The sequence below is a fragment of the Acomys russatus genome, chromosome 31, assembly GCF_903995435.1.
Source record: "Acomys russatus chromosome 31, mAcoRus1.1, whole genome shotgun sequence".
Taxonomy (NCBI): Eukaryota; Metazoa; Chordata; class Mammalia; order Rodentia; family Muridae; genus Acomys; species Acomys russatus.
Genome location: NC_067167.1, coordinates 8,129,312 through 8,147,578, shown reverse-complemented (window position 1 = coordinate 8,147,578; position 18,267 = coordinate 8,129,312). Strand labels below are relative to the sequence as shown.

Genomic DNA, 18,267 nt, shown 5'->3' with positions numbered 1-18,267 from the left:
AAACAAAGTCTTAAATTTAAATTTAACGAGGGAAATGAGAGTAATTTTTCAGAACATGCGAAGAGAATATGGAAATACTTCGTGGTGGGCTTGAAGACATATGTTACAGATGACAACAGGCAGTGGGAAGCTATTTTACTGACCATGTATCCACATCAGGTATAAAGGTGCAACAGACTCCTACATTGAGAAAGTGATGATCTCTTCCAACGCTGAGGACGCTTTCCTCATCAAGATGCTCCTGAGACAGACGCGGCGTCCAGAGATCGGAGACAAATTCAGCAGTCGTCATGGACAAAAAGGTAAGCGTGACCCCAAATGTTTCATCTTCTCTCAGATTCATCTGTTAGTGTCTCAATGACATCTAGAGGTTTATATGGTAGAAGTGTTTATCTCATCGTTTCTTTCATTTTCATTTCATTCTATGCCCAGAATTATAAATCCAGATACTCTACATATGAAGTACATATGGCAGTAACCGTGACTCTTCTTATGAAAGGCACATGCTTTAGCCATTCTGTGTTCTGTTGTGTAATAGGGTCAGCGCTAGGAGGTACCTCAGAAATAAATATCTCTTTACTTAACAGCTTTGGTTATTCTCATCTTACTTGACTTTCTCTAGACAGAACAGAATTTGACATGTTAGAAAATGTCAATATTCCTTACAAGAACTCACACCATAAGAGAATATCCCATAATATATCAACCCACGCATGTCACATTGCAGCCCTGTCTAGTCTGTGTCAACTTGACAGAAGCTAGGGTCATCTGAGAAGAGGGAACCTCAGTTGAGGAAATGCCTCCACAAGATCCAGCTGTGAGGCATTCTCGAAATTAGTGATTGCTGGGGGAGGGCCTAGTCCATGGTGGATGGTGCCACCCCTGGGCTGGTGGTCCTGTGTTCTATAAGAAAGCAGGCTGAGCAAGCCCTGAAGAGCAAGCCAGTAAGCAGCACCCCTCCGTGGCCTCTGCATCAGCTCCTGTCTTCAGATTCTCACCCTGTTTGAGTCCTTGTGCTGACTTCCTTTGATGCTGAACAGTGATGTGGAAGCCTAAGCCAAATAGACCCTTTTCTCCCCAAGCTGCTTTTTGATCATAGTGTTTCATCACAGCAATAGCAACCCGAAGTAAGACTCCTACCCAAGACCATCTCATTCTGTGCAGACTGGTGGGCGTGTCAGTGCTTGTCTAGTAGGTACTGGTCGCACTGAACTTATGAAGGGCAGAAACGTGGTTTTTTTTTTCAGTTGTGGAGCCAAATGAAGCCCTTGTTGGAGCAGACTCTTGAGTGAGTACTTGGTAAGGGTATCTGAGTAAATAGGGGAGAGCTGAGGCTGCCTTCAGTTCTTGATGGGTAGCTTGTCCTAGGGCTGACTTGAAACACTCTGAGTCTGCACACAGGCCTGGACAGAGCACTGCTGCCCAGATGAACCCCAGTCAGTAAGCTCCGTTAAACATGGGCCTCTAAGTGAAATGTCAGGAAGGCTTTGTGCTGTAGCATTTTCCCAAACTGTTAATATGGCAGGGATCAGGCTTGCTGACAGAAGCATGGTGGCTTTAGAGCTCAGTTGCTCCTAGGGCCTCTGACATACACGTTTCTCTGCGAAGCTCAAGGGCGTCCTCCCGGGGTGGCTGACCTTTTCTTCAGTGAGGACTTTGACTTCCTACTTTTCCTTTTCCAGATGCCTTTTAATCCAAGGTAAAGCCTTCTGATGAGCCTTCATTCCCCTGACAGGCCTGCCGTACAGTTTATCAGATTCATTGAAAAGCCAAAAAGCAGAAAAGGAAGCAGCCAAACAGAAAAATAGGTAGCATTCACTTTAACAGAATAATGAAAGACCAGGGTTCTCGTGGGAATTTCACTTTATTTATAGTGTTTATTACTTCTATCAAGTAGTAAACACAGTATCTTATATGTATGTGTGTTTATGTGTGTATGCAGCAGTGCGTGTGTGGTGGTCAGGGGACAGCGGTCAGGAGTCTCCTTCCATCAGGACGTTCTGGAGTTCAAACTCAGGTCATCAGACTTGGCAACCAGCACTTTACATGATCTCACTGGCCCAAAATTAAAGGTCAATTTGTTGTATTTTCAAGTGGCAGTTTGGGCTGATGATACAGTTCTATGGTGCATGACTTCCCTCTTGAGCCCTGCAAATAGAAAAAGAGAGCCCATATGCTAAAGGAAAAATTGCTCCTTGTTCTTCCTCCATCTGTATGCACTCCCAAAAGCAATTTCATCCATTTGTATCTTTGTATCACTAAGTATTCTTAGACATACCCATTCATTTTTGGTGTTTACTGATTTACTCTTGGTAGGTTCAGGAACTTACACCTCTCCTCTTTCCATCCTACGTTACCCCTGAGGAGGACTGTCATAATCTTGAGTCATTTCATTTCATAGACAGCATTCAATACAAAATAAGTGATCATTCATGTATAGCTCCTCTGTAACCTAAACTTCTTTCTGAAGGAATAATTTCTCCTCAGTTATTTGCAATTCTGGGGATTACCTATTTGTCTTTGTGTTGTTATTGCATGCCGTCACCAGACTCTTTGTACAGTTTCCTTCTACTTGGGGGCACACACGGGTCTCCTTTATGGAGCCTCCGATTTTCCTGCTCCAAACGGCGGCATTCGTTCTGAGGCAGAGCTTCTTGGCTGTATTCCGAACTCAGTTCTGGGCTAGGGAGACAGCTCAGTTTGTAAAGTGCCCGCCGCAAAAACAGTGGGCCTAAGTTCAGATCCCCAAAACTCTTTTGAGGGCACCAAGGGTAGCAGTGCACATCTGTAATCTCTGCACTGAGGAGGGGAGGAAAGACGAGAGGACCCCTGGCTCACACCAGCTAGTTTGCTGAATTGCTGGGTTCTTGTTTAAGTGCGAGACTGACTCAAAAAATATGGTAGAGATCAATTAAGGAAAACACCTGATGTTAAACACACGTGGGGTGCTTTAAATAACATTCATGAGCCAACAGTCCACCAGAGCTAGAAACTGTCTTGTGCAGAGTGCTTATTGATTGAACGCCAAGTGGCTTTTTCACAGGAAGACTGGGTACACACTGTATCAGTATATTAAGGCTGCTACAGCCAGTCCCACAGCTCTGGGAGGCTCACAGCAGCAGTCCATTTTCTTACTATCTTGAGGCTAGCCATTCAAGGGCACCATGTCAGCAGATATGGGTTCTTCTGAGGCCTTGTTCCTTGGTGTGCAAACTATCACCTCACTATGTTCTCAAATGGCATTTTCCCTCTTCACATATATCCCTAGTGTTTGTGTTATAAATTCACCAGGCGTATTGGATTAGAGTTCATCTCTGTGATTTCATTCACCTGTAATTACCTCTTATGTTGTTGTCTGGGGAGAGGGATTAGTGGTTTCATTTGTTTGCTTTTAAGGCAGTCTCACTATGTAGCCTTGGCTGGGTATGTAGTCCAGCTGGCCTCCAATTCACAGAGATCCACCTGACTCTGCCTCCTCTGTGCTGGGATCAAAAGCGTGTGATCACTAAATACAGCTGCCTTCTAAGGTTTACTGAGAGTCAGGGCACCAACATGCTCACCTGGAGAGACATGGTCAGCCACAGATAGCAAGCTGCTGACTTACGGAAATTCCTGCTTCTAGATTCTTCCTGTGTTGTTTAACTTTTTCTCCTCCCCAACTCCCCCTCTTCTTATAGAATAATTGTTCTTTAAATTATTGAAAAAAGGATCATAGGAAATAAGCCTCATGAGGCTGTGTATGCATAAACATATCCCGTCCTCAGCAGGCCTCTCTTGATCTCTGCTTTGTAGGGAACATTCTAATATGAAAATTATTTTCCCTGAGGATTTTGACAGCATTATCATGTAGTAAATCTGGCGTTATTTATATAAACTGTATGTTGCATAACTCATCATTTTTGTACTGTTTCTCTATAAGTTCTTGTGTATTGGTGTGTGTTTGTGTGTGTGTGTTACATGCATGTATATATGCAGGTGCCACATGCACATGAGCACATGTGTGTAGAGGTTCAGGGTTGGCATCTGGTATATATCCTTGCTCATGTTCCACCTTTTTGTTTCTCAGTGACCCTGAAGCTCAGTGGCTCGGCTAGGCTGCCTGGCCAGTGACCTTCAGGGACTTCTCTCCCTTAACCATGTAATTTCATCTGATCTGTGCTACTATGGCTAAAGTAAGCCCGGACAACTTGTAAGTACAAAGATTTGTTTCTTACAGTTCTAGAAGCTAAAACATTCAAGGCCAAAGGCTCTCACGTCTGTTGAGGGCTTTTTAAGAAAATCATCTCTTGATAGACAGTGAAAGGGCAAAAGAACACACTAGAGAGTAGAGAGAAATCGTGTGATGCAGTGTGCAGCCTCAGATGCCTCTGTCCTCAGATGGGCACTGATCTTCTCATGAGATGGCACCTTCTACCCTAAACACATCCCAGTGGTCCCCACTGCCCAACACTGTTACACATATGTTTGAGGACTGAATTTGCACATATGTTTAAGGACTGAATTTGTCACATATATGTTTAAGGGAATAAATCCAAACCATAGGATGTCTGACCTGAGCTAGCAGTTTGCTCTTCAGTAAGATGGGTGGGAATGAGACAGGAGCCATGTTCTGGAGTTAGGCAAGGGCACCTGTTCAGAGTTTGAGCCTCGGGTCTGAGATGTCTGTAGACCTTTAAGTAGAGGAAGCAAGTGGGCATGAGGCTGGAACCCAGCTAGAGGTTAGAGATAGGGGTAGGATTTGGGAGTCAGGTGTGTGCTGTTGATCCCCTAACTTACAGCATGGTACTTTTGGTGTAGTGATAATTTGCAAACATTTTATGTGTGTTCTGTCCTTTCACCTGTACTGTTGTAGCCAGTGCTGGGATTCCTAGCATACAGAATAGGGCTTTGAACCTCAGAGAGGACATCTGTCTGATACAGCTTAATGCTTGCAGAACCAAGATTTGAATCCAGAACTTTCTGAGTGTGTTGCCTCTTCCATTAATCTGGCCAAAGGTGGTTCTTTGTTTCCATTGACATTTCCTCTAGAATTGCCACAGTCCTGGAAATGTCTCCATAGAAAAGCTCCAGCCTTTTCCTGAGACTCCATCGGAAGAAATCTTCCACGTTTTTTCTGTGTCTTCTTGAGAGGGGCATCTTTTCAGGATTCCCATTTTCCCTAGATGAATCTGTTTATATCTGCCATGAAAGTAAAACAAATGCTGCCATACCCGAGTGGGCCTGGAGCTGTCCCGAAGACATACTCCCCAAAACTGTATTTCCTGGTACCCTGCTCTACTAATGTCAGCTCATTAGGAAGTGTCCCTGCTCCCTTCTTTAACTTATCACCTGCCAAGGCTTTAGTAGCTTGATTGATTAGAACTCAGTCTTGTGAATTTGAAGAAAATTCAATAGAAAATGAAGTAAAATTCAGAGCCTTCAGTTTTGACCATTCTCCCAATCTTCTGCTAGAGGTAATAGCTAAAGCCAGAAGAAGGGCTGTGGAGGAAGTGCCGGGACAGTGATCACAGTAGCAGCACAACTTGGGGGGGAACAGCCCAGAGAGGAACTGTGTCACATCTTCTAAGAGAGGCAGATACTGCCAAGGGAAATGAGAATGCATTGGAGATCAGGATCCATAGCACCAGCGTGCTTTTATTAATCATTACAAAATGGACTAATAAAAGTCTCACGAGTTTGTGGAGTTCTGAGGTGTATGCCCCAAACCATGTTCCTGGTTCAACTGACTTGCCGTGGTTAATGGAGCTGATTTCCACTCTTGAAATGTGGGTTTGTTTAGATACTTCAGCATTGCCTGCAAGTTGATCCATAAGTCTTCTCTAGAAGAAAATCTACAGGTTATTTTTATTTAACATGTATTTATGCTCCACCTTTTAACCATGGAGGTAAGTTCTTGGTGTTCAGGGAGTAGTATGGTTTGTTATCTGGTTTTGGTTTGTTTGTTTGTTTATTGGTTGGTTGGTTTTAAAGCTGTTGTTAGGGGTTCCCTTAGTGCATGTATGGTACACAGATTAGATTACATTTCTACACTAACTCCTCTTGAGACACCCTCTCCAGCAGGCAGCGGCAGCAGCAGATTGGAGATCTTAGTCTCATGAGCTTAAGTGTTGATCCTTGCTCAATCATAGTCACTCCAAATGTAACAGGGTGACTAGTAGCTAAATGAGGCAATGAGGAAGTTGAGCATTGGTAGCTCTAGGCTGTGTACGATCAAAGAGCTGGCGAAGGTTAAAGAGGATAGAATGTGTAAGTAAGCTGGAGCAACGGAATCCATGCCACAGCGTGCCCACAGAAGCAGAGTGGTGAGCAAAGACCGTGACTGGCCAGAGGAGGACCACTGTAAGCCGTAGATGGGTTTTATCATTCCCTGTAGCATTACCCTCTGTACCCTCCAAAACCCGGTAGGCCGGGCGCGGTGCCACAAGCCTTTAATACCAGCGCTTGCTGAGCAGAGACAAGCTGATCCTTGTGATTTCAAGGCCAGCATGGTCTGCAGAGCAAGTTCCAGAACAGCCTGCCCTACCTAGTGAGACCCTGTCACAAAACAAGAGAACAAAACAGAAACACAAAAAGCAGCAGCAATACTGCAGCCCAGGTTTGAACTGACAGCCAGTGTTGCAGAAGGACCGAGTCATCTCGGATGAAAATGAGAAGCAGAGCAGCACGCTCTCAGCACGCTGTTGCGTTCTGCTCCCTGTGACAGCCAGGGCGTCTTCATGAAGAGCACACTGACTCCTGTTGGGTCTTCGCTCGATCCGTTATCATCAGCAAGACTGTGGCAGGTCATCTCTTGCTGGCCCACGGGCTTTTGATGAAAAATATCTGGGGTGCTGGCTTCCTCAGTGAGGGCCTCTGTAGCAAAGGGTGGCGGGCCATGTGTGGTCACAAAGGAGGCAGATCGGCTTGGGTTTATGTTCTTTGGGGAGTTTGATCTTTTCCATGTTTCTGGTGTTTTACTTGGGAGTAAAGCTGTGACTCCAGTGGTTTGTGTGGGATGACCTTCCAAAGGTTGCCAGCAGAGAGTGGCGCGGGTCTGCAGTGTGTGCTTTCCTATCCTGTCATCATCAACTTTGTAGGTAAAGATGCACAGACATGTTCACATAGTGCTGACTGAAACCTAGAGCTCGTCTTCTTTTTTGAAACAGAAACAAGTATATTAGGCTCTTTGGCTTTTTATAAATTAAAATCTACATTGAGGAAGCTCTATGTAGAATTTTTTTAATTTGGAGCCAAATATTATTTTCATATTGAGGTATTTCCTCTAATAATTCCTTCATTAGATTTTCTTCTTGATCTTTTTTAATTTTTTAGGAAAGGACGATATTAGCCTAAGGAGCTAAGTTTCATCAGGCAAAGCGAATTATTATATTTTCTGGATATCCTCTTTCTGTTGCTGCCATTCACAGTGAGCAAGGAAAGAGTAGACTCCTTTGATGTGGAGAGGGGGGGAAAGCAATATATCACTCTCCTGAAAGAACGTTTCTCAGTCTCTCATGTGAAAAAGGATTAGCACCTCCAACAAAGGTCCCGCAGATCACAGAACTACAGCGATGCCAAGCACTGTTTCTAAGGAAAAACTGTATTTGAGCAAGAGTGTTTGTCCTGGCAAACAGAAGCGTTTTAATAACTGCAAATCTGAGATAATGACACCCATTCCCTAGTGCCCCCCTTCACCCTCTGGGACCAGAGAGCCAGTTAAAATGCTAGAAGTCAACTGTTGTGTTGAAGAAGAAGCTTGGTCTCATCAACTTTCACTTAGCAGTTCTCTGTACTTATTTGTCGGTGGCTTGGAAAGGATAGTGTATTTATGGACAGGATTTTCTAGAATAGTTATCTTTGACTCTTGATCAAAATAAGTCCCATTAAAAGATTGCTTGCCTCTAAAAACTATTCAGTAATCTGCTAAAGTAATTTATTGATGTTTTGGTGAAATATAGCTTAAAAGAAGTTCTGCCCTACCATCTGGAACATGTAGCTTCCCTCTGTAGTGCTGTGAAGAGACTGCGAGGAGCAAGAAACTGATTGTGGGTGCCAGAAAACTCGAGAGCAATGTTTGTTCATTAAACAAGCTAAAGGCCAGTTTTCCCAGAATTTCGTTCATTATGTTTTTTCTGTAGTGTTTTCTAAATTGGGTGAGTGAGAAGATCTCAGCCTAGAGTAAAAACCACATGGCTGGCACCTTGTCCTCCCACAGCACTTGTTAAAATCCTCTGCCAGGCCACCTTCAAACACACTGGATGTTTCAGGCTCGCTGCCTGATCCTGCTTGAATGGAAGTTTCTAAGTGGGAGGGGAGAGCGGGGGTGACTGATTAAAGTAGTGGTGAGAGCCCAAAGATAAGGTGCATTTTGTCCAACATCCCTAAAAATCCAAGTCCAAGCAGGAATTCCAATAACCTACTAATATTAAAAGTCTGGATCCTGCCCACATAGACGCCTCTCTGTAAGAAGACTTTACTTCAACTTGTTTTCTAAGAACAAGTTTTGGTCCTCTGTGGCTCACTGCAGCCCTCTGCCCTTTTCGTAAATACCCAACTAAAGCTTCAAAATTAGGGTATTTAGTGTTTTATGGCCCAGAATAAAAATCTCCAATGCTGTTTCCAAATAGTGTAGGCTCAACACATTTCATTAAGTTCTTGACACGTTTAGTCATGTGTATTTTGTAAAGTTCCTATGGTTATTGTTTTACAATAGCTGCTTCCAGAAGCATTGTAAGGGCTTCAATTAATCAGCCCTTTGTGTGCCTCAGACTATGCAAATTTTATCACATCAATCCATTCAACTGCTCATGGGAAAGCCCTGTAAAAACGCTATTGTCTTCTCGCGCCTCTTCTCATTTAGAGTGATGTTTTAATAAGAAAGCTAATCAAGTTTTCTTATGCAGTATTTATCTGTTAACATGTAAGGAATAGCCGGACTGAAGTTACATCAGCCAGGATATGGCAAGTGATGTGATAGATCTGGACGTGATATGGCAGCTTTTTTGTCCTCCCTTTCTCTCCCCCTTGGGATGACTTAGGTGGTGATGAGAGAAAGAAAAGGTTAATTCGATAACTGGAAAAAAGGGAAAGAAAAGAGTAACCACCTGTGTTAGCCTTCACATTTTGATTTGGAAATTTACATTTCTGAATGTATTAAGGCACATAGACATGAATTTGTTAAGAATTTCTTTCTTGATATGAGCGGTCAAAGTGAGAGCGTTCTGGCTGCTGCTTTGGCCCTATTGAGCCATGTTCACCAGCAGGACGCAAGTTCCCACTAGACACTCGTGCCTTGGCCCTGAGTAGCTGTGAGGTGTGAGATGGCCACAACAAGAGACGAGGGTGCAGGCTCCGACCTCTGCAGCCGACGTTCCTGGCTGGCCCTTCATTAAGTTGATCTCCTCTTAGTACTTCCTGCTGAGAGCAATTAGGTTTCTTATATACTAATAATTCCTTGTATTTAGATTTTCTCTAAGGACCATAAAGTTGCTCTCAGACATTGGCTCATCAGTTCTTCTGACACAATTGCCTGATGATGGGGGTGCTAAGTATTCCCCGGATAAAGACTAAGCTGCTAGGGCCTGTCTCCACTCCTTCCATTCTAGCCAAGCACCAACTGCCCATATAGTAATGCTAAACAGAAGACCGGCAGATTAAAGTCACCTGACTCCTTGTTGTCCTCCCTCCACTGCACTAAGGTCCAAGGAGAGAGAAACTCTACAGATATCATCCCCCACGTTCATGAGCCTCATGAACATGGCATCAGTCAAGTTTACCTCTTCACCACCCAGCCTCTTGGTGCAGAGTAACTGCAGAGAGCAGGCTCACTTCCTGCAGAGTAACTGCAGAGAGCAGGCTCACTTCCTGCAGAGTAACTGCAGAGAGCAGGCTCACTTCCTGCAGAGTAACTGCAGAGAGCAGGCTCACTTCCTGCAGAGTAACTGCAGAGAGCAGGCTCACTTCCTGCAGAGTAACTGCAGAGAGCAGGCTCACTTCCTGCAGAGTAACTGCAGAGAGGAGGCTCACTTCCTGCAGAGTAACTGCAGAGCGCAGGCTCACTTCCTGCAGAGTAACTGCAGAGAGCAGGCTCACTTCCTGCAGAGTAACTGCAGAGAGGAGGCTCACTTCCTGCAGAGTACTGCAGAGAGGAGGCTCACTTCCTGCAGAGTAACTGCAGAGCGCAGGCTCACTTCCTGCAGAGTACTGCAGAGAGCAGGCTCACTTCCTGCAGAGTAGTAACTGCAGAGAGCAGGCTCACTTCCTGCAGAGTAACTGCAGAGAGCAGGCTCACTTCCTGCAGAGTAACTGCAGAGAGCAGGCTCACTTCCTGCAGAGTAACTGCAGAGAGCAGGCTCACTTCCTACAGTGTAACTGCAGAGAGGAGGCTCACTTCCTGCAGAGTAACTGCAGAGAGCAGGCTCACTTCCTGCAGAGTAACTGCAGAGAGCAGGCTCACTTCCTGCAGAGTAACTGCAGAGAGCAGGCTCACTTCCTGCAGAGTAACTGCAGAGAGCAGGCTCACTTCCTGCAGAGTAACTGCAGAGAGCAGGCTCACTTCCTGCAGAGTAACTGCAGAGAGGAGGCTCACTTCCTGCAGAGTAACTGCAGAGCGCAGGCTCACTTCCTGCAGAGTAACTGCAGAGAGCAGGCTCACTTCCTGCAGAGTAACTGCAGAGAGGAGGCTCACTTCCTGCAGAGTAACTGCAGAGAGGAGGCTCACTTCCTGCAGAGTAACTGCAGAGCGCAGGCTCACTTCCTGCAGAGTAACTGCAGAGAGCAGGCTCACTTCCTGCAGAGTAACTGCAGAGAGCAGGCTCACTTCCTGCAGAGTAACTGCAGAGAGCAGGCTCCACTTCCTGCAGAGTAACTGCAGAGAGCAGGCTCACTTCCTGCAGAGTAACTGCAGAGAGCAGGCTCACTTCCTGCAGAGTAACTGCAGAGAGCAGGCTCACTTCCTGCAGAGTAACTGCAGAGAGCAGGCTCACTTCCTGCAGAGTAACTGCAGAGAGGAGGCTCACTTCCTGCAGAGTAACTGCAGAGAGCAGGCTCACTTCCTGCAGAGTAACTGCAGAGAGCAGGCTCACTTCCTACAGAGTAACTGCAGAGCGCAGGCTCACTTCCTGCAGAGTAACTGCAGAGAGCAGGCTCACTTCCTGCAGAGTAACTGCAGAGAGCAGCTCAACTCCTACAGAGTAACTGCAGAGCGCAGGCTCACTTCCTGCAGAGTAACTGCAGAGAGCAGGCTCACTTCCTGCAGAGTAACTGCAGAGAGCAGGCTCACTTCCTACAGAGTAACTGCAGAGCGCAGGCTCACTTCCTGCAGAGTAACTGCAGAGAAGAATCACTTCCTACTTCCTTCCATCCAGTGAGTTAGGCTCTAAGTGGTGTGATTTCAGTGGCCCTCCTGGAACATTGAAACGTGCCAAGTGCAGTTATAGAAGGGCATTGCTCGTTTCCAATGTTGACTTGGATTAATCTGTGTCAGCTACATCTGACTGCCTGGATTTTGTGTCCTCACCTTCTTACAGTGCTAATCACATGGTATAGACTTAGTAATACCATGTGACAACCAATAGGAAACCATTTGCTAGTCAGCCCTCACTGGTGAAGGGACCTCGGAAATAGCGTTCGAATTAATGGATCACTGCAGTTGTCATCTACAGTTAGCATCTCCCCTGTCTTCAGATGGCTCTGCAATGGTCTTTTTTCTTTTTTTTTTTTTTTTTTTTTTTCCTTTTTTTGGTGTGTTGTTTGGTATGTGTTTCTTTTTGAGATAGGGTCTAGCTGAGTAGCCCAGGCTAGCCTTGAATTCAGAATCTTTGGGCTACCCCAGTACTTGTCTTACTGGCATGAGCTACCACAGCCTGATTTTCCCTCCTGATACGTTAACTCTTATCTATTTCATTTAAAATATTCCATCATAGAGGTCTAACTCACTAAAACTAATAGGCCAGTTGCTATTAATATTAGTTATTAGAAATACATTTTAAGAAAACCAAATGAGGGCTGGAGAGAGGACTCAATGGTTAAGAGCACTGTCTGCTCTTCCAGAGGTCATGAGTTCAATTCCCAGCAACCACATGGTGGCTCACAACCATCTATAATGTGATCTGATGTCCTCCTCTGCCTGCAGGTGTACATGCAGGCAGAGCTCTGTATACATAATAATAAATAAATCTTTTTAAAAAAAGAAAAGAAAACCAAATGAAATGGGAAGATACAAGCGAGGGGATAACAATTGAGATGTAATCTGAATAAATTACTTAAATAAAATTTTTAAAAACTAAATGATTCATAATGCCAACTGGCCTTTCCCTGGGCAAACCAGGTCTTACATGATTTCTGGGTTGCTCTCTGAAACTGTAGAAATAAAGGAAGCAACTTGGTATAGGAGCCTGCAGTGCCTGGGCCGCTCAGTGGCCTGGCACCCAGCTGTAGCTTCCCTGGACTCCGTAAGTTCTCCTTCTTTACGCTCGGAATTGGTGTCAGTGCTGATGGAGTGATATTCTCTTGCAAGGCTTCTGCTCTTTACTTTGCCAGCTTCTATTTTTCCTCATTGATTTGTGTTTGCTAAGAGTCCTGTGATACAGTCTGTGGCCTAGTTCCCAGTTGCCTCCAGGAGGTCACCGAAGTTCCTGAGCAAAATGTATTTGCTTTTTGCTACCAGGAGGCTGTGCTCTAAACAATGGAGTTGAGACATCAGCGTGAGCCAGGGGATGAAATTTTATTTTAAAATCTGAAATGCTGCGTAAGCACTGAAGGTATGACTCAGTAATGATTTCCCAACAGCTCCCATTAGCCACGCTTTGCTTGTCGTCCGTCCTCTTTCCAGGGGTCCAGGGGAGCGCTGACACACTAAAGCACACTGCATATCATTTGCATTTTAAGCCAGCATTCAAGGGAAATGATTACAACTTTTCAAAAGTTCTTAGTCCTGGGATGGACTTTATGCCTCTGTTCCTTGATAAAAAACCGCTCTAATTTTTCATTGGAAGAAAAGAAACTTTCCCAGTGTGGTGAAGATTTGAATACTTTTGAACCAGAGAGATATGGAAGGAAGGAAAAAGGGAGAATGTGCATGTAAGATTGAGAACGTTCTTTACCCCCGATGGAGTCAGTGAAATGCAAACTTAAAAAATCATCTGTCTAATTTGAGATTCAAGATCATCAAATTCTGTCTAAATATTTTGTTTTAACTCCTAAGCTCATTATGGCCCCTTTGTGTTAACTTGTATTAAACTCTGTCAGCTATGACTGGTCTCATAAGCACAGTCAGTGGGGCAGAATAAGTTAATTATTTACTTGTGTCACTACTGCTCTTCATCTAATGAAATGCACAGCTGTGTTGGATCTGCAGTTGGATGTGTAGCTCCCATTGTTCGGCAAGGCAGCAGAGGGTAGAAGCCGCCGTGATGGAGAGCCCTTGCCTCTCTCTGCTGTTCTGGCTTTCTGTGTCGATTTCATGGGTCTTTTATCATTCACTTTCACACAAAACAAACAACACAGGGCTGTCTGCTATGGGAACCATCTTGGCATATAAAAGGGTTTTTCAGGGACTCAAGTAATTTTAAGTTAGCGAAGATTTAATTTTTGGCTTACAGGTGCCCTTGGTTCGGATACAACCAAAGCAGTTCTGTTATGGGACAGAATAAAAAAAAGATTCTGTGTATATTTTTTGCCACAAGTGTCAGGAAAAGACAGATAATTTTAAAACTTCCCAAAAGGAAGCTAAGTAGTAAAGATTAGTTGGGCTTGGAGGAAAATGACTAGATTCTGATTTTAGGAACGAGCATTTCATCTTAATAGCATAATGAGGTTGAATTGGCACAATTAAATGTGTCAACTTAAAACCAACAATACCAAGTGCAGGCCTCCTATCTTCCTGCCGTCCCCAAGTCCCAGCCTGCGTGTCCCACTGCCTCAGTCTCTTCTGGGACCACCTGTAGCCACCCCCTCCCCAACTTCTCCTGGTGCTTTGGAGGGTGGGCGGCATCTTACCCCAGGCTGACACCAGCATCCCTGTGAGCTCTGCCTAAAAGGGTGCTGCGTTTTCTCTGGTTGTGTTTAAGGGGTATCACCAGCTCTCACCAGATGTCACAGGCCTTATAGGGATGGCTGCTTCCAACATTTTGCTCATTGCCACACGATGTTGTCAGAGTTTGATCTCTTTCAAAGTAGATTTCCCAGTAGCTCTCAGATTTTGTCAGGTAATTTCAGTATGGATAAGATGTGGTTTTGGAGGGAAGATAGAAGTCTTATACTCTGCTTAATATAAATTTTGGCACACAGCTGGAATTGAACTGCAGCATACCAAATGACTATTTCTGTTATTCATACAGGAAAACATTCATGATATGATTTAAAAAAAAAAAAAAAACTTTTTCAACCAAAATAGCTGTCAAAGGAACTGTATGCTCTAGAATCCAACCTCATAGGCCTAGCTGCTGTCTTACTGGCAGCCACTAGAAAACAGTGTTAACACAGTTCTGAATAAGCATGTGGATTCTCTCTGCGTTTTGGCTTTTCATGATATACATATCATAAAGATTTTATTTTAAAGAAGTTTGGGGTTCTGGAGGTACCCTTTCACTCCAACGCTTCAATAATAATAACTTTAATTAAAAAGAAAACAAGTGGCTTGAATTATGTAGAGGACAAACAGGAATGGAAATCTTGGGTTTTTCATAGGACTTGAATTGGTAAGTTCCCACACAGGGGAAAGAAGTTTTCTTTTATTACTATAGTCTAAGAGCATTTGTCTCCCTCTTCTGTGCTGTTATGTACAAGTCTTCCAATTCTTACATAAGTTGTAATTGGTCACCTAAATTCTATCCCTTCTTCTCTTCCCAAGGTGGGGGGGGGGGGATTCAAAACTATTTAGCAACCAGATCTCCTCAAGCTTAGAGCACTGTTACCTTAGGAGAATGTCAGCACAGGGCAGAGCTGGGAGGCCGCTGTGCTGTGCTTTCATTCTTAGAATTAGAATTTCATGTCTGATTCTCTGGTCTTCTGCTGTAAGAATCATTTGCCTCTTACTGTCCTTGTTGGACTTTACAAGTTCAATCAAAGATCACTTTTCTAATGTGCTGTAAGCTATAGGAATTAAAATTCCTTAGAGCAGGTTGAGCTCAGGCAGGGAAGCCCTGGCAAGGTGGGCCAGCCAGCCAACTCTTTGCCCAGTGGGTGCACCTGTTAGCATTTCAGCCATACACAAGGATTCCTCTTCTTTTCTTTTTTAATGATTTACTTATTTTATGTGCATTGGTGTTTTGCCTGCATGAATGGGTATTGGATGCCCTGGAATTGGAGTTACAGACAGCTGTGAGCTTCTACATAGGTGCTGGGAACTGAACCCAGGACCTTTGGAAGAGCAGCCAGTCAGTGCTCTTAACCACTGAGCTACCTCTCCAGCCCAGGCACAAGAATTTCTGTCACAGGTTTTTAAAACCACATTTTACATACTCAGTCTTATTCAATCATTCTTCGTTTGCTGGTCAGAAAATTTGCATTCCTGTGGTTTGGGCGTACAGCCCAGCAGACCACAACCTAGCTGATGAGGAGCCGAAACTGCAGATGGCAAGGCTTCTGGGACAAGAGCAGGTCTGAGACTGCCCTTTGGTCTTCACAGGACTTAGGGAAGGTGGGACAGCAGCCTGACAGCACCATTGTGTGCTGTGCCAGCAGGCCAGTCTACAGGCTACAATGCTTTTCTGCAAGGAGAGTCATTTTTGAACTGCTTGGCTAGCAGGGTTGTTGGAAATTGCTTTTGTTGCTCTCGATGGAGACAGTGGGGAGGGTTTTCCATCAGTGGGAATAGAGATAGCAGCAGGGAGATCCCAATTAAGTACTGTGTTCGTCCCTCCTGCCCATGTGCTTTACATGCCATAAAATCTCCTCTCCCCCAGGTGTTTGTGGCCTGATCGTCCCCCAGGAAGACATGCCATTCTGTGATTCTGGCATCTGTCCGGACATCATAATGAACCCACACGGCTTCCCATCGAGGATGACGGTCAGTTCCCTCCGGGCTTTTCAGAGGCGTGCTGCTCTCTGGAAGGAAGCGGAGCAGGCAGTTAGTTTAGTTACAGCGAGCGGGCCCCCTGACAGATGAACGGACTCAATGTCCTCTGCAGCGAATGACACTTGCATTTGGACTTATTTGGTGTGGGTGGCAGCTGTGGTCCTCAGCACCGAGAACCCTGTGTCCCTTCCAGCAGTCGCTTCCTAGAATCTGTAGTCCTTACCTGAAAACCAGGGAATACAGCAGGGGAAGGTAGTCGCATAGGCCGGAGCTCTTCAGCTAGATGCCAGCTGACGCCAGTGTTAGCACTGGATCACTATTGGTAACTGTGCTGATGGAAGCTGCTTTTCCAAGAGCGAGCCAGAGAAAAATAGGCCAGGATTACTCCAGGCTGCAGATAGGCACTCACCTAGTCTGTTCCCACCCCATCTCACAGGTCGGAAAGTTAATTGAGCTGCTGGCCGGCAAGGCAGGGGTGTTAGATGGCAGGTTCCACTACGGCACTGCCTTTGGGGGAAGTAAAGTGAAGGATGTGTGTGAAGACCTCGTTCGCCATGGCTATAACTACCTGGGAAAGGACTACGTTACCTCGGGCATCACAGGGTGAGTGTGCTGTTGAGTAGAGAGAAAGGGGGTGAGAGCCCTGAAGAGGTAGTACTTTAGGGTGTAAAATCCTAACACTGCCTTAGTGGGACGGAGAACGAAGCTGCACTATTTTAGGAAATCTGATACAAGAAAGGCCACATCAAGAAACCAGTCATTGAGGATGACCACTTGTGTTGGTAAGACTGTCATTTTAAAAGTCAGAGCGGTTCCACTTACCAAACTAGGATTTCTGTGTGGCTTTTGTGGAGCATATTAACTGTGTGTGATGCGGTGTTTCCCAAACTGCTAGATTTCCTTTGCATTTTTGTTCTGAGCACCAGAGACGCAGTGTTAAACACCTAACACGTGCTAGGCATCGAAGGGCTAGCGGTAAATAAAACTGCAGAACGGACCACTTAGATTTGTCATTAGATGTGGAACAGTAGTAGACACAAGGTCACTTGCAGCAGGCCCTCAGTAACTGCCTGCCAGGCAGGTGCGTGTCTGGTTTGGTTTGGCTTTGAGGTGTTTGGTTTTGTTTTCTGTTGTTGAGGATTGAATCCAGGCCTTCATGCATGCCTAGCAAGTACTCCATGGCTGAGCCTCACCCCCTGCCCACTGGTCAGCCAATTAAAACTGCAGCCTAGGACTGCCTGTTCCTCGTCTCGCTGTTCTCCATGGCATTCATCACTCTGTGATACTGTTGTCTGTCTTTCAGCCAGGACACATCTGCCACAAGAGCAGGTTATCCCATAAGGTGGTAGCTTCCAGCCCGAGGTGTGGTTGGGCAAGACGGAGTGAAGGGTCTACCTGTCACCTTTGACAGACACAAGTCCATGCACTTACTGTGAATGATGAGGTCTTGCAACTCAGATCACATAGTGTGCCTGATCGACTCAGCTGCTTCCATGCCCTGTGTCAGAGCTCCCAGTGGCCGGAGCCATGACTCAGTGGCTAGAAACACTACTGCTGCTGCTCCAGAAGACCCGTGTGGGACCCAACACCTTCTAGCCTCTGAGGGCTTCTAAACCAGTGTACACACACTCATGCAGGTACACATGCACACGTGCACACGTACATAAATGGATGGATGGATAGATGGATGGATGGATGGATGGATGGATAGACGGATGAACGAACCTTTATGACCTCTGGGTCATGCTGCTGAAGCTGCTCTTGGGTTGAAAGCCACCTGAGCACAGGTGCAGCTCAGTGAGGCGTCTGTGAGGACATACTACTTAACTGTACTGCTGCAAAGAAGTGTTCCAGAAGCGAGGTGTGTGCAGGGTGTGCTTCTGTGGCTTTGGTCCAGCCTTTCCATTCACTATGGGCTGAAGATCACATAGCTGCTCATAAATCTCTGAGAAAACAAGGTTAGGACCGCCTGGTGACGAGGCCTAGAGAAGGTTGCCTGTCTAGTTACCCCAACTCTGTTTCCTAACCCAGTGCTGACTTTTCTTTCAGAGAGCCCCTAGAAGCATACATCTATTTTGGACCTGTGTACTATCAGAAACTGAAACACATGGTGCTGGATAAAATGCATGCCCGGGCCCGGGGACCACGAGCAGTCCTTACCAGGTCAGAGAAGCACTGGGTGGGGAGGGGCACGGAGCACCATTCACATCTCTGTGGTCATAAACAGTCCTAGCATTGGCTTAGTTACTTTCTATTGGTGTGACTTAAAT

At 45.3% G+C, this 18,267-nt stretch overlaps 1 protein-coding gene across 1 annotated transcript in view; it reads left to right on the top strand.

Annotated features, from left to right (window-relative positions):
* Nucleotides 1-18,267, top strand: part of Polr3b (RNA polymerase III subunit B) — a 96,285-nt gene that overhangs the window by 70,758 nt on the left and 7,260 nt on the right. The window contains exons 23-26 of the mRNA XM_051172652.1: nucleotides 160-302; nucleotides 15,885-15,988; nucleotides 16,434-16,600; nucleotides 18,047-18,160. Coding sequence (XP_051028609.1) covers nucleotides 160-302; nucleotides 15,885-15,988; nucleotides 16,434-16,600; nucleotides 18,047-18,160 — 528 coding nt within the window. The remainder of the gene's footprint in view (nucleotides 1-159; nucleotides 303-15,884; nucleotides 15,989-16,433; nucleotides 16,601-18,046; nucleotides 18,161-18,267) is intronic.